General features: G+C 39.5%; 1 protein-coding gene across 1 annotated transcript in view; it reads left to right on the top strand.

Annotated features, from left to right (window-relative positions):
• Window positions 1-23,977, top strand: part of LOC140380623 (CUB and sushi domain-containing protein 1-like) — a 357,895-nt gene that overhangs the window by 306,284 nt on the left and 27,634 nt on the right. The window contains exons 39-55 of the mRNA XM_072464482.1: window positions 119-223; window positions 2,702-2,820; window positions 2,888-2,957; window positions 3,103-3,219; window positions 3,328-3,537; window positions 4,368-4,556; window positions 4,924-5,101; window positions 14,243-14,388; window positions 16,126-16,206; window positions 16,446-16,559; window positions 17,490-17,606; window positions 17,798-17,869; window positions 18,094-18,240; window positions 19,821-20,009; window positions 20,149-20,334; window positions 20,448-20,645; window positions 21,526-21,699. Coding sequence (XP_072320583.1) covers window positions 119-223; window positions 2,702-2,820; window positions 2,888-2,957; window positions 3,103-3,219; window positions 3,328-3,537; window positions 4,368-4,556; window positions 4,924-5,101; window positions 14,243-14,388; window positions 16,126-16,206; window positions 16,446-16,559; window positions 17,490-17,606; window positions 17,798-17,869; window positions 18,094-18,240; window positions 19,821-20,009; window positions 20,149-20,334; window positions 20,448-20,645; window positions 21,526-21,699 — 2,412 coding nt within the window. The remainder of the gene's footprint in view (window positions 1-118; window positions 224-2,701; window positions 2,821-2,887; window positions 2,958-3,102; window positions 3,220-3,327; window positions 3,538-4,367; window positions 4,557-4,923; window positions 5,102-14,242; window positions 14,389-16,125; window positions 16,207-16,445; window positions 16,560-17,489; window positions 17,607-17,797; window positions 17,870-18,093; window positions 18,241-19,820; window positions 20,010-20,148; window positions 20,335-20,447; window positions 20,646-21,525; window positions 21,700-23,977) is intronic.

Here is a 23,977-nt window from a genome sequence, read left to right on the forward strand (position 1 = left end):
ATTTTGGATAAATGTTATAGTTTATTATTAACAAAATGTAAAATAACGATTTACATTTGTTATTATTTGTTATTATTGTTCATCAGTATAAACATACTATCTCTTCTTTAATGTTTAGGAACAACAGCACCAGCCCTCCTCAACTCGACATCCAATCAGCTCCTCCTGCACTTTCAGAGTGACATCAGTGTAGTAGCAGCGGGCTTTCACCTAGAATACAAGAGTAAGTACACACATTGCGGAATGGACTCATGTTGATTTACCGCAAACTTCAGAATCAGACATCTAAAGTCACTGACCTGAAATGGTTTTGCCTCAAACCATTCACACGTATCAGGACACACACACCAACATATCTGCAAAAAACTAGGTAGATTCTGTGAAACAAATGTCTACAAACAGCAACGTCAGATCTTTACATGAGCTAAAAAGTATGAGTGGGGATGACATGCAAAAATCTAGACACAGTTTGACTGAACAACAACATGCATTCACACTCACACTCACACACACGCACGCACGCACACACACACGCACGCACACACGCACGCACACACACTCGCACACACTCACACACACACACACATACACACACACACACACACACACATACACACACACACACATACACACACACACACACACATACACACACACACACACACACACACACACACATACACACACACACACATACACACACACACACACACATACACACACACACACACACAGACACACACATACACACACATACATACACATACACATACACACACATACACACACACACACACTCACACACACACCTGTCAGGACAGGGTTATGCGTTTGGTCCTTTGTAGATGTTTTGGGTTAGAATCACTTCTAGATCAATGAACACGTCCCCTTTTCTGAGCAGTTCCTGGACTGTGTATTTGTAGGTGAGTGCACACATTTGTGGCTTGGCGGTTTGTATTCCTGCTGTGCAAAAACAACAACTACAAAAAAGCATTTTATTGTCTTTTCCCAGGCCTTTTTGGAAATGAGATTTTTCAACTGAAATACAAAAATATTGAAAATATGTTCTTTTTTGGAACAAAACTTAAAAAAAAATACCGCCATAGCCATGAGTTTTTGACCTGATTTAGTTTTATCAATCTTTAACCATGTCATTATAAAGGCTTTCTTATCATGTGGGAAGTTAATTTGATTTTAGCATCTAATAAGCTCCCAAGTGGACTGCAAGTTATTTAAAATCATTCTTTACTGCCTTTCAGTGGTTGTTTACTGGTCATTCAGAGATTTGTTTGGGACTCCCTTCACTCCCATTTTATAAAAAAAAAAAATAATAATACAATTTCCAACAGAGAAGTTGAAAATAAATTCTCGTCTCTCATCAAGGCTTTTACTTTAGTATTTTATTATAATCGAAAATCCCAAGAGTTATTATGAAGTGCACAACCCTAGTATTTTAATAATCTCATAATTGTTCTTAAAGTGTCTTTTGTCTTTTATAAAGTGAGATGCTTTGTTCCCAGGCCCATCCTCAAGTCAACTGAAGCAGAACTATAGTAAATCCAGTCAGTTAGATTTAAATGCTGACATGTCTTGTTGTAGTCTAGTGGCCCTAGTGGGGTAGATTGTGGAGCTGTCATCATTTTATAGAGCATCAGTGCTCCTCATAACCACCGAGTGTAGGGAGCCGTTTGCTGCTCATGGAGAGAGAGAGATGGCCGGCCAAATGGAATAGTTTCATTGATCAGTTGTCCTGACAGCCTGCTGATGCTCTGCCTAATAATAGTCTGTATGGGTGTGAGTCGTGCAGCTTTTTCACTTATGTTCCCTCTCAAAGTCTTCCTGGTCCTCCTGTGAAAACCCACACTCATCGAAGAGATGGCTCACAGGAGCTGGACCATTTGTATTTGTGAGCTCTGTGGGATCTCATCTTTCTGCTGGTTGGAACATAGATAATGAAACAACAAGAACACACATACAAGCCAACATGCAGATGCACACGGACACAGACTCTCTCTCTCTCTCTCTCTCTCTCTCTCTCTCTCTCTCTCTCTCTCTCTCTCTCTCTCTTCCAGCCCTGTGTTACCATGGTAACGGCTCGAGGGCAGCCTCCTGTGAAAGTTTCTAAAACACACACGCCACAACTCTACAGCCCTGATGTTATGATAAAAGACTGGCTGCTGTCAAACTTATTAAGCAGTTAACCTTTATTGTGTTGGGAATGCTTCACTAAAGTCATAGTAACACAATCACATAGTTTCAAAGGTCTTTCCTGGGGCTTTTGCCTTAATCATTGTGCAGTTGGTCTAATTTCTGTGTTGTTTGTGCAGTTTATATTGAAACTGTTTCATAATGTCCCACAAAATTAATGATAATGATCATATATAACTTAATGGAAGATTTTTTTTTAATCCAAACGTTCGATTTACAAATGTTGAAGCATATTCTTTGTTTGATATTGGGTCCACAAAATTGCTATATTAACATTATGGCTCAAAGTCCATTCAACTGACAAGAATTAGATATTTATGTTTGTGTATCTTCTCCACTAATTAAAATAAACTGGAAGATATCATGTGAACGCATCTATTTGTGTTCTGCTTAAGAGATCTAGGGTACAGAAAAAGATGGACATTGGAGTAATGGAGTTATAAATCATTACACAACATGGAATGATATTTAGATATTTGCATTTTGTCTACAGCGGTCGGTTTAACGACATGTCCAGAGCCAATGATGCCGGCTAACGGCATTAGGACAGGAGACAGATACATGGTCAATGAAGTCGTTGCCTTTTCTTGTGAGCCTGGCTACACACTACAGGTGACTAAACTTACTCATTACAAAGGTTTCCTCATGTAACTACACTAAATTACTCTTCTGTGTCTAGGGTCACTCTCATATTTCCTGTATGCCTGGTACAGTACGTCGATGGAACTACCCACCTCCACTTTGTATTGGTAATACACAGACATTATAAAAAATTGCTCCATTATTATTAGTCCAGATCCGTTGACTACTTAAATGTTAGAACTAGAATTAGAATACTGCATTAATTTACCTTAATATTTCATATGACCAGGTATATTTATGCTTTTGTTTTAGCTCGTTGTGGTGGAGTCCTGACTGAGTTGAGCGGAGTCATTCTTAGTCCAGGTTTCCCTGGCAACTACCCAGGAAACTTGGACTGTACATGGCAGATAGTCCTGCCATCTGGATATGGTAAGTATAATAATAATATGAATACTGATTATATTGGACGTTTTAGAATGTATTATGTCAATATGATATCCCAATTCAAAATTGAACAATGTAATGTTCACTTTGTAGGAGCCCATATCCAGTTTCAGAACTTCTCCTCAGAAGACAACCATGACTTTCTGGAGGTCAGGGCTGGACCACAACACAGCTCAGCTCTTATTGGCCAGTTTACAGGCTCCCAGATCCCCCCACCTCTGCTTAGCACCACTCACCTCACCATCATCCACTTCTACAGCGACCACTCAGAGAACAGACCAGGCTTTAAACTCACCTACCAGGGTGAGTCAACTTATGAAAGCTTCTCTGTTCTGTTCTACTGTGTACAGTATTGTTCTGTTTATCAGAATGAAGCATAGCAATTGTGTGGTTCTCTTGTCAGCTCAGGAAGGAAGTTCTTGACCTCATTACCTAACATAATCATAACATAAAAATATCAGATGAAAATGCAGGGGGGAAATGCTCACTACTGAGTTGTGAGCTCACATGCTTTGAATGTATATTAGTCCCATTAAATACTTGTATTATTAAAACCTTATGGCAGTCCACTTGTCTTTAAAAGTGTTGTCTGAGAGAGGGGCCTCCTGTCCAGAAGGTTTAAGTGATGGCCCAAAACGTTTCACTTCAAAGACACAAGAAGATGTACTTTAAGCTCATCCGCACTGACATGTTTTTTCACTTAGGGCCTTGGCACCACATTAAGGACTAGTTTGAGATGCTTGGAGTATTTCAAATCCAAAGGCTTATGTCATTTTTATAACGAAGAATATATGAGTAAATAAAGCTTAAAGCTGTGGTATCCGACTTTATTCTTGTAAATTGGTAAATGCCTTCCGCACTGTCAACATTTATAATCAAATATTGTATCTATTGCTAACCCAGAAATAAAGAGCTGTAAGCAGGGCTAGGATTGACTGTGCTATGGCCCCAGTTTCACTTCCAGTATGAAAAAGCTGTTTTAATGACGTGCCAAAGGGTTTGTGAGGGTAGGAACTATTTAGATTTAGAAATGACACAATTTTACGATTTCTTCTTCAAAACAAAAATCATTATCAGTATTTTGATAATCTGCCCATCTGTAGTGGAGAGTGAACTTCCCTATCTCGTTTCAGCCTATCAGCTTCAAAACTGCCAAGACCCGTCTCCTTTCCTGAATGGGGACATCGTCAACAGCGACTACAGGGCGGGCCAGTCAGTGACTTTTCAGTGTTATCCTGGGTACAGTCTGATTGGACATCCAGTGCTGACGTGTTTACATGGGGCTAACAGGAAGTGGAACCACCCCTTTCCACGATGTGAAGGTGACTTTAGAAGTTGTTATAACTAAAAGATATAATGTTAAAGTAAATATCTTTGATTTTGCATTTGTTTCTCCATGTTCTCTGTCTACATATTGGCAGTTTAGTGGATATGAAATTATATAGGTACAACAAATATATAAGACTCAGACAGGCATAACTTTGTCAGTCAATTCTTTTATAGAAAGTAATATGTCATGAGAATAGATAACTTAGCTAGTGTGTAATAACAAGCTTCTCAAATTATTACTCTGTGTTTTATTATATATTTTTGAGTAAAAAAGGCTTGAAGCAACAAAGTCCCTAAATGTATGACCTACGTTAGTGTAATAAAGTAATGATAATAAAAAAGATAATTGTACTTTTACAGCACCTTGTGGCTATAATATCACTGCAGAGAATGGAACTATCTATTCACCGCAGTATCCTTCTGAGTATCCGAACTCCCAGGACTGTAGCTGGACCATCACTGTTCCTCATGGCCACGGAGTTTATATCAACTTCACTCTACTGCAGACAGAGCCAGTCACCGATTACATTGCTGTGTGGTGAGTCCCTGCACAAACATTTACTGTATATTCATGTTCATAGGCTTTCACTGAAATTATGAGGAGCTATGAGTTTCTACTTCATATTTTAACTTCCTCCTGGGTTTTCTGCATATTGTCACATTGTCCCTCTCCCTTGTTGTTGCTCCTTGTTGTTGTTTTGATGTAAACATGTGTTAGTACTTTCCATGAATACAATGGACTCTTGCTGAAAATGTACACATCCGGGCCAATATTGACAGCAAATGTATGCATGTTTTGGTCAATTGTATGAAGAATATATACTGAGAGTCTCGCTCTAATAATGTAATTCAGTGTGGAGGTGAGATTGTAATACTGGGAGTGTGAGAGTAATGCATTTACAATGGGGCCACTGACCAATTCAATCTAAGTCACTAGTCTGTCCATACTCAGAGCTGGAGAGGGTTTAGGATCTCTAGCAGTAATGATGAGATTCAGCTGGGAGTGGGAAATGTAATGAAAGGAGGAGTGCAGGGCTGGCTTTACAAATCCACAGGGACTCCAGTAGAATCTGTCAAGTTTAGGTCGGTCTGACAGACACTCCTTAGGTTTTAATTGTGTTTGCTTTTGATTAATTTTAAATGTTTATTTGTCAGGAATAAATCCAAGATCAGGCTAAGTTTTGGCTTTTTCTCAATGTTTAAAAAAGAAAATAGAACGTGTTTGCGAGAGGTCAAACTTAACCTGACTCTGAAGGAGCTCGAGGGACAGAGCATGCTGTGCTGAATAAAGTCCGTACAAATGACTAGACCTCTGTGGGTTCATGGCAAAGCAAATCCTTGTAACAATGTATAATCTATGGGATTTTGCTAAAGTTCCCAGGCCATGACATAAGGAAACTAATGGTGTGCCTCGCTACTGTAATGTGGGAGGAATATACTGTCTTTAAAAGTTATTATGAACAGAACTGTTTTATCCTACCTTGACAGTTTCAGGTGCACTCTGCTGCTTTCTTCAGGAGTGTCACATGATCAATTACCAATCCATAAGCTGGTTCGTCCTCATGCAGTGGTCTTTGATTGTAGACTTAAACTATTCCTGGTGGTATAGTATTGTATATTTTGGCTGTTTCTGAAAATGTGAAAGAGCAACAAAAACAGTCCAGATCATTGAGATTCAGTAATGGGCTCTCTATATACCGGTGCAATTCTTACTTGAGCACTGCTTTGCACTTCTTTTTGAGTAATATGTGTTTTAAGAAATGATACTCTACCTGCTAAATAAACATCTTCCTATTTGTATTGTATATAGTGTAAATGTATGTTTTGGATTTGCTGGCATTCTACATCTTGCCTGGGACTACAGTTGGAAACTAGCTAAACTAAACATTTACAGAAATGTTGATTAATGTGCACTGTCCAAGTTCAAATAAACTAATAATAAATAAATAAATAAAGGTTGAATAGAGGATTTTTGGCGGGCAATCAGAGTCTCATTTCCGAGTAGCTCTCCCACATGTCAATCATCCCTTGCATTTTACTGCACACCTTTTTGCTGCGCATACATGGTTGATATGCCGGTGTGTGTTTAGCGAGTTCCTTCAGTGCACAGGACTAAAATGACGACAGAGAAAGACTGTGTTCGAGCTGACTCAGAAGAGACGGAAATCTGCGGAGACGAGAGATGCGATGCAATCCGCTTATAAACAAACACATGTGTAGCAGCGGAGCTGTTGCGTACTTCCGCACGAGGTTTGATGGTAGGAAAGAACACAAGGGTGGGGGGTGAGTGTGCGCATGCACATTTTTAAAACAGTCGCTTGAGTTCTCAAATCGGCGAAAAATCCTCTATTATTCCTTTTAGTGTCAGTAATATAACGGTCATATTTCGCATGCATTTCCTTCGTCAGCATCCCCCTGATCTTTGATAAATATTCCAAGGTCCCCTGTCCCTGACCCTCCTTCTCGGCAAGGAAAAACTACAAAAACCTCTTTGGGAGAAGTAGAAACAGTGAAAGAGAGATCCTACTCCTCGGACGGACACGCGTTTCAATTTGCAGATAGACAGTGGAGCCGAAACCACTCAAGAGAATCAGTTCTTCAATGCAGATGAAGAACCGTTCATATGGATCCACAGGTCATCATGTGGCTGAAACAGAACCACTCCTGAGGGAAGTGGAAGAAGGAGAAACAGATTTCAACAGTAATGAACTGATTACAAGTGCAATAACATATTAAATATTGTTGATAGGGAAAGTAGTTAGAAGTAGAGGATTGTGCTCAAGCTGCCATACTTCCCCCAGCATAATTGCTCAAGGGCAGCGTAGCTGGGAACTGTAGGTTTTTATTTCTGTTCCTATGTGACCTGACCATAAACCATTTCAAAGAGAAATATTTTTGTCTTAAATGTGTCGACTGTGTCGGCCTCTTTAACATGGACAAGAGCTGATTCCATAATACACTCTACCTTTCCTGTGCTTTTAGAGACTTCCCATAGTCCATGTTCTGTTTGGATGATGTTCTGTTTGGATGATATGGTACTATAGCATATCTGAGATAGACTAGGCCATGTCATTTATGGCTTTGTGAGCCATAAGATAGGTTCACAGGCAATATATAATAATATTCATTAATTGTTTAGTTGTTGTGCATTCTTTGTTATTTTGTTACACTTTTTCTATAAATAATAATATAAAATTTAACAAGACATTGTACGTTACATAATGCCCGAGGGCAAAGATACTTGTACCTGATTAAGATAAGATAAGATAAGATATTCCTTTATTGTCCCACATGGGGAAATTTCATTGGTGTAAAGCAGGAAGATACAGAGGTAGATACAGAAGAAAAGACACTTTCAGTAGAAGATCTCCTATAAACAAAAACTCCCATGGACAAATAAATAAATAAATACATAAATACCATTGCATGTGATCACGACAGTAATTGCACATGAATATGTGTCACGACGGCACATAGATTGCACATGAATTTCCCAGTAATTGCACATGAATCACAACAGTAATTGCACATATGACAGAATTGCACATCAGTATTAGGTTAGGTCAGTATTGCGAGTGTTCAGGAGTAACAGTGTTTGTTATAAAGTCTGACAGCAGCAGGAAGGAAAGACCTACAAAACCTTTCCTTCACACACCGAGGGTGGATCAGTCTCTCACTGAAGCTGCTCTCCAGAGCGGACAGAGTGTCCTGCAGGGGGTGACACTCATGGTCCAGCATAGATGTGAATCTAGCCAGGACCCTTCTGTCCCCCACCTCCTGCACCGAGTCCAGAGCGCAGCCCAGGACGGAGCTGGACTTCTTGATGACTTCGTCCAGCTTCCTCCTCTCCCTCTCTGTGATGCTGCTGCTCCAGCATGCAGGAGGTAGAGCCGACTCTGGCTCTTCCTGTACAGTGCGTCTGTGTTATGAGTCCAGTCCAGTTTGTGGTTCAGATGAACACCCAGGTACTTGTATGAGTCCACTCTCTCAATGTCCCGTCCCTGGATGTTCACTGGTGAGGGGGCAGTGGGGTGGCGTCTGCGGAAATCCACCACCATCTCCTTGGTCTTCCCCGCGTTGATGAGGAGGTGGTTCCGCTGACACCAGTCCACAAAGTCCTGCGCCAGTCCTCTGTACTCCGCATCATCGTCGTCCGTGATGAGTCCGATGATGGCAGAGTCATCAGAGAATTTCTGCAGGACACAGCTGTTCGTGTCGTGTCTGAAGTCTGCAGTGTAAACGGTGAAGAGAAAGGGCGCGAGGACAGTGCCCTTGGGCGCCCCCACACTGCAGGTCTGAGTGTCAGACACACAGTCCCGTGCTCTCACAAACTGGGGTCGGTCTGTGAGGTAGTCCAGGATCCACTCTGCCAGGTCGTACTCCACACCAGCCGTCTCCAGCTTGTCCCTCAGGAGCAGCGGCTGGATGGTGTTGAAGGCGCTGGAAAGATCGAAGAACAGGATCCTCAAACAGCTGCCAGGCTTTTCCAGGTGAGAGAGAGAGCGGTGCAGCAGGGAGATGACGGCGTCCTCCACTCCGATGCCAGGCCGATATGCAAACTGCAGCGGGTCCATGGCTGAGCTCACGGTGGAGCGGAGGTGGTCCAGGACCAGCCGCTCCAGTGTCTTCATCAGGTGGAACGTGAGAGCCACTGGCCTGAAGCTGTTGAAGTCTTTGGCGCGCGGTGTCTTGGGCACAGGTACCAGACAGGAGGTCTTCCAGACCTGTGGTACCACCCTCAGCTTCAGGCTCATGTTGAAGACATGCTCCATAACTCCACACAGTTCATCTGCGCAGGACTTAAGGAGCCTGGGGCTGATGCCGTCAGGTCCTGCTGCCTTCCTCACTTTAATCCTCTTCAGCTCACTCCTCACCTGTGCTGCTGTGACAGTCAGTGGTTGGCAGGGGGACTGTGTGCTGGGGGGATGGGTGAGTCCAGGCGAAGTGGGGAGCTGATGGTCCGGGGCAGATAAGCGAAGAGGAACAGATGCAGGGCATTGTCCAGCTGTGGAAGAGGGAGCATGCAGCTGTGCAGGGGGAGGGGCGGGTGACCGATCAAACCTCAAAAAGTGAGCATTTAAATCAATCACCCACTGTAGATCCCCGTCTGTCTGGGCAGGGGGGATTTTGAAGCCCGAGATGGTTTTCAGGCTCCTCCACACTCCCTGAATGTTCTTCTGCTGCAGCTGCTCCTCCATCCTCCTCTTGTAGCTGGCTTCAGCCTGCCTGATCTTCCTCTTCAGCTCCTTATGCACAGTCCTCAGCTCCTCCTTGTTCCCTGACCTGAAGGCTCTCTTCTTCTCCTTCAGCAGAGCCTTCAGTTCATGGTTAATCCATGGCTTGTTGTTTGGAAAACACCGCACCGTCCGGGAGGGAACAATGTTCTCAAAACAGAAGTTGATGTAGTCCGTGATGCACTCTGTGATGGTGTTGATGTCCTTTCCATGTGGGCCATAGAGCTCAGTCCAGACACTGGTGCTGAAGCAGTCCCTCAGAGCCTCCTCGCTCTCAGCAGACCACATCCTCACCTCACGGGACACCACAGGCTGCCTGCGCACGATGGGTTCATACACAGGCCTCAGATGTACAAGGTTGTGGTCCGAGGGAGGGGGGAAGAAGAATAAGCCTCTTTGGTGTTGGCAAAAAAACAAGTCCAATGTTCTATTGTATGTTGGTAGAACAGAAGAGGGAGGAGTGTGGTTAAAGTCACCAGAGACGAGGAAGAGAGCCTGTGGGTACTGTGTTTGCAGCCTACAAGTGCAGGAGAGCAGTGCTTCACAAGCATATTCAGCATTGGCAGACAGGGCCACATAGACTGCGATCAAAATCACATGTGAGAACTCCCGGGGCAGATAATATGGCCTCATGCCAATAGCCAATAGTTCAATAACCTTGTTACATAGCTGCTCCCGCACTGTGCAGTGTTCGGGTTTGGACCAGCTCGTGTTCACATACACAGCTAGACCGGGGGGCTCAGAGCCGAGGCACATCGTGACGAAAACACCCAATCCAGCCGAATAAAGTCAAAACAAGTTAATTTAAAGCGATTCCAGTGCGTGTCCCGATCGTTCGTGAAGTTCCTCTTTTATATAAACGTGTACCGGCGGCACGCCGTACTTTAGCGGCGGCCGTAGGGTGCAGGGGGCTAGCTCAGAGCTAGCTCACATCACAACAACACGATGAAAAACACTCAAATCCAGCCGAAAAAAGTCAAAAACAGTTGAATTAAAAACGATTCCAGAGCGTGTCCCTTCACATCGTACAGTAAAATAGAAAAAAATATTTACAAAATATAGCAGATAAAGCACAATAAGTGTGAGAAAAAAGAGGAGCGTTTACACCGGGCTGCCAGCTGTACCAGTGCCTTATGACGTGATTATCATCCTTATGACTTATGACGCCTTATGACTTATGACGCCTTATGACTGCTGATTACCATCTGCAGTCCTAAAAAGGGAAGAGGGAAAGGGGAACAAAGTGCACCTTTTACAGTGTACAATGCTCATACATTCTCTAACATTCATTCACTCACACATTTTCCCTATCACATCCTATAATAGAGTGCAGATATAGCAGCAGCCGCTTTGTGTTGAAATTACAGTAGGCAAGGCAAGGCAAGGCAAGTTTATTTGTAGAGCACATTTCATACACAAGGCAATTCAAAGTGCTTCACAGCAGGAAAAATGCATTCAAATCACAAAGAAATTACCGAAACAGAAATAAAATAAAATTAACTAAATTAAAAATTATCAATCCAACTGATTTTCTAAACTAATAAAATCACAAACAAAAGAGAAGAGTGCAAAGAAAAAATCCTTTCAGTCATATGCGCAGCTAAACAAAACTGTTTTTAGCTTAGATTTGAACATTGTCAGAGTAGAAGCCTGTCTCACATCTTCAGGAAGACTGTTCCAGATTTTAGCTGCATAAAACTGAAACGCAGATTCCTCATGTTTAGTCCTGACTCTGGGCACCAGCAGGAGGCCGGTCCCTGAGGTCCTCAGAGTCCGAGATGGTTCATATGGCACAGTACCAATATTAGTTATTAAATAGGTAGTTTAGCAGCGTGAGAATTGTAGTAAGATTATAGCGTTAAAGTAACTTTTTGCTGCTTCAGTCTCAGAGTCTCTTATGCTTTTGAAAGTTGCCATGTTGTATTTTAAAGTTTTGGATGTTTTATTAAAGTGTGTGTTTGTTTTTTGTTTTTTTAATCGAGGGATCAAAAATGAGCCATTTATTAGTGTACGTAATCCATCATCTGTCCAGGAGTGTTCCATTGTAGAAAAAGATTCAGTTGTAGTCATCTGGACACTTTTTTCCACTTTTTTAGAAAAACAAAACGCTTCGACTTTCATTCAAGAGTCATTCTCAATCTGCGGATCTAGTCTGAGAACTCACATATTCATCCTACTCTGAGTAAGCCCTGCCCACTGGGCCAAACCTCATGATAATGTCTGATAATGCCTGCCTGTTTGCACTTTTGCTTGACACTAATGTTCTTTTTACCCTACAATCCCTGTAATGGACTATCAAAATCCTATTCTAAGCTGGCCGTAGCTCCCTTTTTCCTGATGACTACATGATTAGCTTCTGAATGAGCAGGGCTTCTCATGCCCCATGGCTTCAAAACACCATTGTGAATTGAACCTTGTCCAGCAACCACTTTTTCAATAGTTTTTTGTGAAATCTGGCAGTATGCTAATTGGTTTGTAGTTAGAAATCTTAGTTTTGTCCTCAGATTTATATATGGGGATGACTATTGCATGTTTTAACGACTGTGGAAATACATTCTGCTGAATAGAAGCCTTTGCTAGCATTATCATTAAGTTGTCACTATTTTCTTTTACAAAGGATGTATCCAATTCCTGAAAATCCTTACTTTTTTAATTTGATAATTTAGCCAGAATCTTCCTAATTTCCATCTCATTAGTTAGAGTCAGGGTTAACGCTAGGTCAGATGTTTGTCTAATTGTTGGTGAGGATTTTAGTGTGAAGCTCTTATCTCTTAACTTGGCTGTTGTTGTGCACTGCCCCGTTGTTTTGAATTTGGGTAATTTGCATATTTTTGTGGTCCTGTTATGTCACTATTAGATCAGCAATCTCTTCACAGTTTACATCTTGTAATTTATTGTCCCAATGTTTCTCTCTCAGTTGAGTAATTGCCTATTTTTCTTTGGTATAAAGGAGTTGAAGTTGCCTTTTAAGGCCCTGTTCTTTTGTTGTTATTTTGTCCATTTTTGTGCTCTGAGCATAAGCTTGTGATCTTACATACCTGTGATACGGTTACACCTTTTGGTCACTCTGTCTGGTCTGTTCACAAGAACTAGGTCTATCAGTGTTTGAGGTTGATTCTGGTTGGTGTACTGACCATTTGGGTTAAGTGAAATTTGGACATGATATTTTTTTTTTTTGCTTTTTGCTACGAGCTTTATCCAACCATTTATATTAAGGTCACGTACAAAACTTATTTCAGTAGCACTATGTGGCTTGAGCATGTCATAAGAAAGAAAGAATATTTATTTAGCTGAAGGTGGACAATAAAAAGCTATAACTAGAAATTACTTTTCTGGAGATAGCATCAACTTTACTCCTACGTACATTTAAGGCTACATTTAGAAAGTTCCAGTAGTTGACATTGAATGGAGTTTTTGAAGCCTGCTTCGCTGCGTATGTGACATCCTTTTTTGTAAGAAAATAACTCTAATGTAAAACAGACAAACAGACCTGAATTTAGTCAATTTTGAAACTCCAAGCAAGCTGCAACACCTTCAAAATATATTGAATTATTGAGTAGCCCTGAGATCTCGCAGACACTTTTTATGAATTAAAATTTAAAACCTTTCTTTAATCTACTGAACCTACACTTATTTTTAAAAAAGACAACAGATATTCAGCATCTTGTAAAACTTTGGCAACATTCAATATTTAATGAATGGACTTGGGCCTCAAATTTCATTGGCTTTGTTCAAAAAACAATGAATGAAAAAACAAAAACAAAACAAAACATCATAAATATGACCTGACTCTGCACTGTACTGTTTATAAGCAGCACCATGTCATTTTTGGGAGGTGGGACATCACCTGTTTGGACAGTAATTTTTTATGGACACATTTTGTGTCATACTGTATAATATTATAGGCAAAGGATTGTTTTTCCTGGTGACAAGCAGGTGGAGGCTCCTCCAGAACAAGTGGGAGTCAGGTTTGTGGAGATTCTTGCCCGCTCACCGACAGGACGTGTAAAATATCGATACAGTGACTAATTAAAAACTGTGCACATAGAGGAAGCTTTAAAACTGCGAGTATTACCACCACCATTACCACTCATTGCTGCAACTGGTACACTTACTGCTTCAGTGTCTCCACTGGCTACCGATATAGGACAATTTGGGTTTCTATACTTGCAAAAATAAGCTTTGTGGTCATTGCATATCTCATTTGAGTAGTGTTTTTCCTCCTCCATTACATAATTTTGTAAAAATAGGTAGAAATGTACAGCCTCGCACTTGTGAGCTTAATAAAATGTCATAGTCATCATTGTTATGCCCAGGATGAATTGTACGTGAGTGCAAGCGCTGAACCTCCCCATCTAAAGAATTATTTATTGCTGGGGACCTGCAAGGAGCTATCTATACAGTACAGTTTGTCTCACTTTAAATTGTGCCGTTGTGTGACTCAGGAATGGTCCGGATACAGCAAGCCCTCAGCTGGGAGTGTTCAGCGGTAACACAGCTCTGGAGACGGCCTACAGCAGCAGCCCCAATGTCCTCATCCGCTTTCACTCTGACTTTTCCACCGGGGGCTTCTTCATACTCAACTTCCACGGTACATTCTTATTATACTTGAGAGCTTTATACTGAAATGCAAAATAAGAGCCACATTTATCAAATGTTTGCACGTGTGAAACAGATTTGCGTCTTAAAAGCCACAATAAAAATGAATTGGCAAAACAGGGGAACATTTTAGAAGAACGTGCAAATGGTATTGTTTAGATAAGACAGTTATTTATTATGACTATGAGGAGTTATACAGTATGAAAAAGACATGTTTGAAAAGCATGTGTACACTTGAAGAACAGACTCCTGCAGGTCGTGTATCAGTGTGGTATTAAAAACTATTTCACATGCTTTTATGTGGCTCATTTACAAAATTAAGTCATTTTGAAGGCAGCAGCAGTAGTAGCGTAATAAACACACAATTACCTGAGAATCTTTGGCATGTTTTCTACAATAGAGAAGTATTTAACAGCAGCTGTCCGGTCCATCAAACTATAGGTTACTTTGACACGTATATCCTATGTCCTTTAAACATCTTGAGCCAACAACAAGGGGTCTACGTGGCATATGGGAGGAGGCTTGGCTGCTAGTGCGCACAGACTTTGTTCATGTCCTGTCCTTATCCCACTTAAAATTCTGCATCAAGTAGACTTTAATGATTAAAGATTAAATACACAGATACATACAGATACAGATTCAAGTTTAATCTGTCTCAGACTGTTAAAAGTTTTCACATTTTCATCCGTTCCAAAGCATCTGAATGATGCTCGTCAATCCAAGCATAGCACAGATTTTGCTCTGATGAGATTCTTTGTCTCCAGGATACATGTGCTACATGAGCTTTTAATGTATTTATTGGCTTAGTATATTGTGTGATGAAATGTATGTATGTATGTATGTATGTATGAATGCATACAACTGAATATCCCCTTTTTGTAGGATTAATTCAGTCTCTATGTATCTAACTGTATAGATATAAACCTGATAATATCAAGCCTTTTGAGTATAGACTTATTTTTTTTACGTAGGCTACCAATTCAACAATTCTCATTATCAATCAATCAATCAATCAATCAATCTACTTTTTGTACATGGCTTTAGGCTATCCTAGTCACTTCATTATGTTGTTATAGCAACAGCAGCAGAGGCAAGCACACTTTTGCACCGGCTCTATACTCTAATTTGTATTTCGGTTTTGATTGATAAATCTGGCCCTAAGAGTATGTACATAATATGATGTGATTGTTAAAGAGCACCAATATTTACCAAGGATTTTGTTTTTTATTATGTCATTGGAAATTTTCTAAGCTATGACATCATTAATTACTGACAAATTAAAAGAAGAGCGATAGCATCATCTAGATTTGATGCTATTGCCAATTAAGTGATGTAATTGTGAATTAAAAAAAAACATGACATGTACTGTACTATAAATGAATAAACAAAATGAGAAAAAAAATCATCTTTCTGTTTTTTAAGAGCAGAATTCTAATGAAATAAATAACATGATCTCAGTACAGTATGGTAAAAAACATGTTTATGGGCTGCTGCCTGGGCAAAATGGAGGGCAACAACATTCAGCCTTTATGATGATATTCTGTACAAACACCAGGGGTAAACACACACTAGCTGCTGTATAATAACACAAATAAAAGGTTGTGATAGAACATTCAGCATCACAGTGAGATGATATTCTTGGAAACACTGATTTTACATGAACTACTTAAAATAAAATAAAAACTCACTGAATTTGATGTGTGTAAAAGTGCATGTCTTTTGGTTCCAGCTTATCGTCTGAAGAAATGTCCGACTCCTCCTGTTGTGGAAAATGCAGAGATTATTTTTGAAGACGCAGACTTCCAAATCGGTAACTATCCTCATTACTGGATAAGTGATAAGATCTGTCAGTTTAGCAGATTGGTACTTTGAGTAGGTTGGAGATTTTCAAACCATTATCTGACTTTTCTGTTTTGTATGAAACAACAACAAAAAATAGACCCGTATGATGTTACCCAAAAAATACATTTGCAGTTACATTTTGTTTGTATTTATGCTAAAATTAATGAAGAATTACTATAATTATGCAAATTGTCCCTGTTGTTCCAGGTGATATTGTGAAGTATCTGTGTTTACCTGGCTACACTCTGGTTGGAAAGGCAGAGTTGATGTGTAAACTCAACTCCCATTTACTTTTTGAATCTCCACCACCAACATGTCAAGGTACACCTCAAAACTATGGTTTGTATTGGAATAAAAAAACATTTACACTCTCAGACGTATAGACTAAACTTCGACAGACGCTGCTTGAAATGTACATGGAGTCAGCCATTAACATGAAATAACAAATAATGTATTAACTCAAAAGACCTAAAAAGTGCAGCTCTGTGATATCAAAATAATCATCTAAAACTTTATATTCCGTAGTTGTATTATTATTATCATTTTCAAAGGCAGTGTTCTTATTCAACAACTTTTATAACCACACACACACACCTTTGATGATGTTTGTCTGACATAAAATCACAATGATGCTTAGCAAAAGAAAAATGGGTTTTAGAGCAGACAGCCGGGATTTAGAGCTGAAATCTAGACACTAATTACTATATTTGATGTCAGGATTTGATGTCAGGTTGTAAAATTCACTACTTCTTGACTACATAATTTGTTACACACTGATGTTTTCATTTATGCAGCAGTTTACTTTTCACTTAGCATTATTGAAAAGTTCTCTCTGAGGCTTTTTCAAAGTCGTGCAATAAAAAGTATGTCCTTTCTTAAATTTATGCTTGGATAATGACACATAAAAGCAAGTACAATCAGAATGCTCCTTCTGGCAACTTAAACCAAACTTTGTTAAAACTGTACCCTGCCAAAATGTTGTATAAAAGTATAAACAAATATACGTTTAACAAAGGACAAATGCACAGAACTTCTGACACCGCATTCCTTATAGCCATAAAGGATGTTGACTCAAACATGAAGCACTTACAGTTTGTCTTTACCGAGGAAAGTATAGAAAGTTTAGTATAAACCTGAACATGAAGCATCAATAACATAATTACAGCATTATCAACATTCATAAAATGCACACAGTCATGTTTACTTGTCTGCCAGCTGAAATATCTGACAACATATGATTGGCTATTTCAGCACAGTGTCCAGCGAACGAGGAACGGTCTTTGTCATCTGGAGTCATCCTCAGTCCTGGGTTTCCTAGCAACTACCCCAACAGCCAGACCTGCTCGTGGCTGTTGCGGATGGTTCCAGGTGCGCTGTTAGTCACAGTGTCAGACATGTGTGGATGTGTTGATTACAGTAATGAGAATGTGATTTCATCATTTGTACTAGTATATATATATATTTTTTTTGTAACATGTATATATCTGTACTGGACTTCATGATGTGCTTTTCATTTATATTGTGCTTTAATTCCTTTTTGATGTTTTTTTCCTGTCTAGGTTACACCATAAATATCTATGTTGAGATGTTCCACAGTGAGAAACAGTTTGACGAATTGGAGATTTTTGATGGTATGATTCTTCTAGTCTTATCAGGTCATGTTGTGCCAAATGTAATAAAGTGGTGAGATACATTATTTTATATATGTCCTGGAACATTTACTCCTCCACTTATACTATATGAACTATATACTGCCCTTCTGTCAACAAAGTGCTGCTTTATATATGAAGTATTCTATAAATAGTTCATTTCACTGTACAGACGAATGTCATGTCTCATTTATTTGTTTTCCCAGGTTCCTCGGGACAAAGCCCTTTACTAGTGGCCCTGAGCGGAAACCACTCCACCCAGCTTAACTTCACTTCGAAGACAAACCAGCTGTATTTGCGATGGTCCACTGACCATGCAACCAATAAGAGAGGCTTCAAGATCCGATACTCAGGTACAAAGGCTGCAACGTATTTGGTTGTCTCAGAGTATTATTACAGAGTGTTAAAAAAAGGTACAATACTTTACATTGTCTATAAAATAAATATGTTAAGTTCTGTAAAATAAAGTGATGAAAAACTCAATTAATAAAGTAATTCAAAGTGCTTTACAGAACAGGAAAACTGATTCAAATTGCAATTCAATCAGATAAAAACATAGATAATTATTATAACATTTACTTAAGAGTGGGTTCGGTAGAACTGTAGAACTGTTCGGCACTTAGATTTTAATACGGATATAGGATAATGCCATTTTTATTTATAAAGCAATACATCTATTTCCTGAAACAGACAATGAATCTGTTTAACTTCAGACAAACAAGTTTAATTTAGTTGGTGAGTAATTAATAGCACAGTACTTTCTCCTGAAACAAATCCATGCATCCAGGGTGGATACCAATGCAGTTTAGTTTGTTTTCGACACATACGGCTAATTCAGATTTGAACTAAATTAGCTCAGCAGTTTAACAATTTATTTGCAATTGGATTAATTAGGTGCATGAGCCCTTGCCAAACTGGATTTATTAACCATTAGTTTCCTATAAACTCACACTCAGTAGTGTATAACTTGTGGAGACTTCCAGATTCTCACTTTAGCAGCTGTAGCAAAATAAATTTTCACTGAAAGTAATCCTGTGAGGGCCCAGAAGAGTGGCTCTCAGGGTCAATCTTCAGGTGGCTCTCTGCCCTTATGTATTTTACCTCAGTTTTATACCCGCACTAGTGTCTGAAGTAATAGCATTGTCTTTTCCCAATGGTGTTGTATAGCACTAACAACAACAGCTATATAGACTGAAATTTATTGCTGAGATTCCCTCATATCTTTCCATCAAGAGAGGTGCAGGACCATGCCACAATACACATAAGAACAAACCTGCCATAAAGCTGTTCACATATGCACTGTGTGGTTCTTGTTATATTTTTCACTACTTCATTGAGTCATTGTGGGATAACATTTTAAAAGTGTATGTTGACATTGCAGGTAGTCTATGTAGAGTTTATTTTAGTATTCAGAAAAATAGTAAGATGTGTTATTCAAAATTATATCATTTCTAAACTGTGGTAAAAGTGAAGGGTGTTTTTCTAAACATTTGGCAAAGTGTGCTTAAACTTTGCTTTTGCAAAGGATGTAAGATCATTTCAGTCTGGCTTGTCCCAGTTTATTTTGTTTTTTGGAAGAATGTCAATCCACCACCAAAAGAGAGGTGTGCCAGGTCCAGGTGGACCACAATGCTCGAGGGAGAGCCAAGTGGCTCAGTGCTGACTTTGGCCGGGTATAAAGATCATTTTTCATGGTCTAGTAGTTGTAACCAAGAGCAAAAAGGGATCTGTGTGACTCTCGGAGGTTTCACTTTCTAAGGTGATAGTATAGTCTCTTAGAGTTTCAGTGGTTTTAGAAGTTTTCCAGCAATTGAAAACAAATAATCTGATCTAATAATGTATTTTGTCATTTGTTTTGTTTTTTTAACTGTAAATCCAGTAGATGATGAAAAAAGTACTGTATGTTTAAAGGCGATGTTTCTGTACATTTCAGCTGCTTATTGTAGCATCAGTGACCCTCCCATCAATGGAGGAGTGGTCAACAGAACGTCCCTTCGTCCTGGCAGCAGACTGCTCTTCTTTTGTAACCGTGGTTATCGTCTGGTCGGCGCAACCAATGCTACATGTAGACTTCACCAAAATGGGCTGTACCAATGGGACACACCCACACCAATTTGTCAGGGTAAGTAATTCTTGTCACCACTTCTATTACCTTTCTTTTTATTATAGTTCATATTTTGTATTTCACATTAGTCATTTTATATCTAATCACATTAATTAAGCAAATCGGTTCAAGATAAGTGTGTGTTTGTAATTTTCAGCAATCTCGTGTGGAATCCCTCAACCCCTGGGCAACGGTAGCTTCCATGCTTTCCAATACACAGTGGGCAGTCAGGTGACATACTACTGTAGCAATGGTTTTCATCTGGATCCGGATGTTCCTAGTACCGCGGTGTGTTTAGAAGACAGCACCTGGAGCAATGTAGCATCACCCCCTAGATGCTTACGTGAGTGATTTTTGTTTCTGTTGTTATTTTTTTTTTAAACAACAATAATTCATGCATATTAATATATATCAATTGCAGTATTATTATATTACAAAATGTGTTTCATTCTGCAGCTGTCCATTGCCCAAGTGTTGAGGGTGTCTTGACAGAACACATGACTTACCACCTCCTGATCGGAAGACTGGGAGAGTTTGGTTCGGTGGTGATGCTGGAATGTGCATCGGGTCATTATTTGGGCATTGGGCATCGGACGCTTCGCTGTCTGGCCAATGGGACATGGGAGGGCTCAGATGACCCAGCAACATGCAAGAGTAAGTACATGTCAATTATTGTCCGCAACGCAGCATTAAACCTATAAAAACTGTAGTTAGTGCCAAATCTCCTCTCATTTAACAGCCCTCTGAGTACTAATCGAAGGGTGAGGAAATGAGAACTGCACCTGTGGAAAACTGAAATTGACCGGCTATATACTTTGCCTGTAATATACGTGAATTTAGCTGCAATTTGTGTTTCTCATGTTAATAATCTATGTTTATGTGCTCATCTGATTTCTGAAATTATCTGATTATTTCATTGCCATCTAAAACATCTGATATGAATAATCTCATCTCTTTCTGAGTGTTTAAAGATTATTATGCAAAAAGGGCAAAATAATGTAGAAAAGACAAACATAAAAGAGAAAATGTAAAGGCTGAAATTAATTGTGCTTTGTCTTCCAAATACAACAGTTACTCAAAAAATCTATTGATTAACTGACACATGTCACCAGGTGTTTTGATGATCAGATTTCTTTTCGGCCAGTTAATAAACACCAAAAATCTGATTATTCTAGTTATCTGGTTTGACTGGCCATGAATATGTACCAATTATTAGATCTTAAAAATGCATTAACCCGAATCATCCAAAAGACAACCCATGATTGCCTGGTTTATGGGGATTTTTTCTCTTATTGTTTGCTTCTTTACAAAAATGAACAATTTGACGGTGAAAACTTTCCAATTATTATTGGAGCTATGTCTTCTCATTATCTCATATTTGAGTTTGGCCAACTAACCATGCATTTGGGATGAAGTTAACAATTTCAGAGTGTTGTCACAGCGTTTATAAGACGCAATCATTGACAATGTTCTTTGGCAAAATCTAAAGAGACAACTTAGACAATGTTCTAATGTTAAACTTTTTATCTTGTAGTCATCTCCTGTGGTGACCTTCCCTCTCCCCCGTTTGGTACCAAGCTGGGGACGTTGACCACATTTGGAGCGACTGCCATCTTCATGTGTAACCATGGATACACTCTGGTGGGGTCACATGTCCGGGAGTGTGGGGCAAACGGCCTCTGGAGTGGGACAGATACCAGATGTTTAGGTATGGGACATGCTTTGTTGATCAGGTTTTGTCTTGTGCATTTCACTTGATATTTTTAACTATGATAATACATTTTAGCTAAATTAGATTATAAACCACTCTTTACAGATTATAACATGCATTGATTTACTCATTATGTGAGTTCCGGAATGGAACAGATGAGACGGCTGCACTTCTCTGCCGACATTTGCCTTATAAAAACTTCACCTACATAACCCCAAAAATTATGAGTAGGAGTTATATATAGAAAAAACAAGGAAAGTAATGTTTCAGGAGCTAAACAATTTCACGAGCTAATGATGCCAAAGTTAAAGGAGAACTCCAGTACAAAGACAAAAGGAGTTTCTCGCACGAGACACACCTATGAGATCTGTCAGCAACGAGCAAAGTTTCACCAAATCTGAGGACTTTAAAAGGAGACAACTACAGCAGTTCTACTTGTGACTTTTTAAGGTAAAAAACACATGCTCAAAACACCAGCACAGGCAGAAATGTTCCTCAGCAAAATGCAGAACTCAGAGACCTGAACCTGAAGTTCATGTGGTTGTCACATTTAAGGACATTTCTGTTGTTTTGAAGAGACTATGATTATTGTTACGTGATCTATTTGTTTTGTGCATCTTAATGGAAAAAATATGGAGAGTAATGTCATGCTGGAGATTCCTGTACAGGCCTTACTAGCAGATAGTGGATTATGGCAGATTGAATAGTATTTTAATTTTGTCTGATCTTTATGCGGATTCTGACTGCAACTTATCTCTGGATTTTTACCACGCCACATTTACTGGCGGTTCACGTGTTTACCTGGACCGAGGTGGAGGAGGATTACAAGTGTTGAACCTGGTCCGTTTTGGCTTCAACGCGTACAACAGTTTGACAATCTGAATCTTCAGTTCTTCTTCATCTGTAAGATGATGCACTAGGCTTTGTTTGGATCAATGTAGGCTTATGTTAAACATGGTGCTGTTTGTGCAGAATGCTCAGTCCTGCACACCTGCGCTGTTAGGTCTGTGCTGTGTATTTTTTGATTTATTTACGAGATTTATTTAAAGCCAAGGCAAAACTCTAGTCTGATCGAGACTGAGTCAAGTCTGAGGCAGAACATGGGGAAAGCTTTCTTAAAAGGCACAAGGAGTGAAAACATGGAATAGTTCATCATTAAATAGTTAAATTACACCAGGCATGTGAATGAAACTTCATTAAAATGAGCCCTTTTGCAGTAATGCAATATTGCGGTTACTGGGACTGCCCCACTATCAGCACAGATCTGAGATGTAGGGTCTGGATAACAAAAGGTATAAAGGTTTATACCAGGTTGTAAAAGAAAATCAAATGAAAAGCGTTGATATGTTGAAAGAATCCATTGACTTGGAGAAACAGGACTTTTTTTTTTACAAGTAAGGAGTTATTACAACCAAGAAATTAAACAGAGCAACGACTACCGTAACCCTCTGACTAAAATATCTATCAAGCCTTATAAATCAGCAATTTCAAGGAGAACAATATCAAAGTTATATACATGCATTAACAATTTGGACAGCCATTCTACTAATTACATTAAAAGTAAATTGAATAGAGAGGGTCATTTTGTTTTGACCTACTAAGATGGTATATGTACATCTGAACCTGACACAAAAAGTCAAAGTCCATTATTCACCACGAAATTCTAACTGTTGGAGAAACTGTGGCAGCCAGGAGGCCAACCATTACCACGCGTTTCGGAACTGTCCTGTCACTCAAATATATTGGATTGAAATTAACAAGGCACTGCAGACTGTTTTTGACATAGCCCTTTTGACCGTGCTTTTGGCCACAGGAATAAAAGGCCATCACAAAGAAACAGATGGTCCAAACCACACCAACAATCGAATCTTAGATAATAAGAGATATTAGACAAATGGAAAAACTAACATTCTGACTTAATTTGAACATGGACAATCATTTTTTTTTATTTTTAAAGGATTTTGGCCAGTAGGGTTAATTAGACAAGACAGCTGTGCATAAATTGGGATGAGAGAGAAGGGAGGACATGCATTAAACTGTAGGAGCCGGGATTCAAGCTCATGGAGCCTGGCATAAATGCTGCTGCCTTAAACACTCGACCACCAGGCAGAGTACAAACATGGAAACATTTGATAAACTTTGAACTAAATGTGACCTCTATGTTGATCATTAAATGCCGTAGCGTTTTTGTTGGATTTATTTTATTTTCCCTGTGCGCTTAGCTCCCTCCCTCTGTGTTGAGTTCTGTGTTTTGTTTTTGTTTATGTACATTTTA

The sequence above is a fragment of the Eucyclogobius newberryi genome, unplaced genomic scaffold (assembly GCF_026437365.1).
Source record: "Eucyclogobius newberryi isolate DKJ021-1_F unplaced genomic scaffold, fEucNew1.0.hap1 SCAF_5, whole genome shotgun sequence".
In the NCBI taxonomy this organism is placed as follows: Eukaryota; Metazoa; Chordata; class Actinopteri; order Gobiiformes; family Gobiidae; genus Eucyclogobius; species Eucyclogobius newberryi.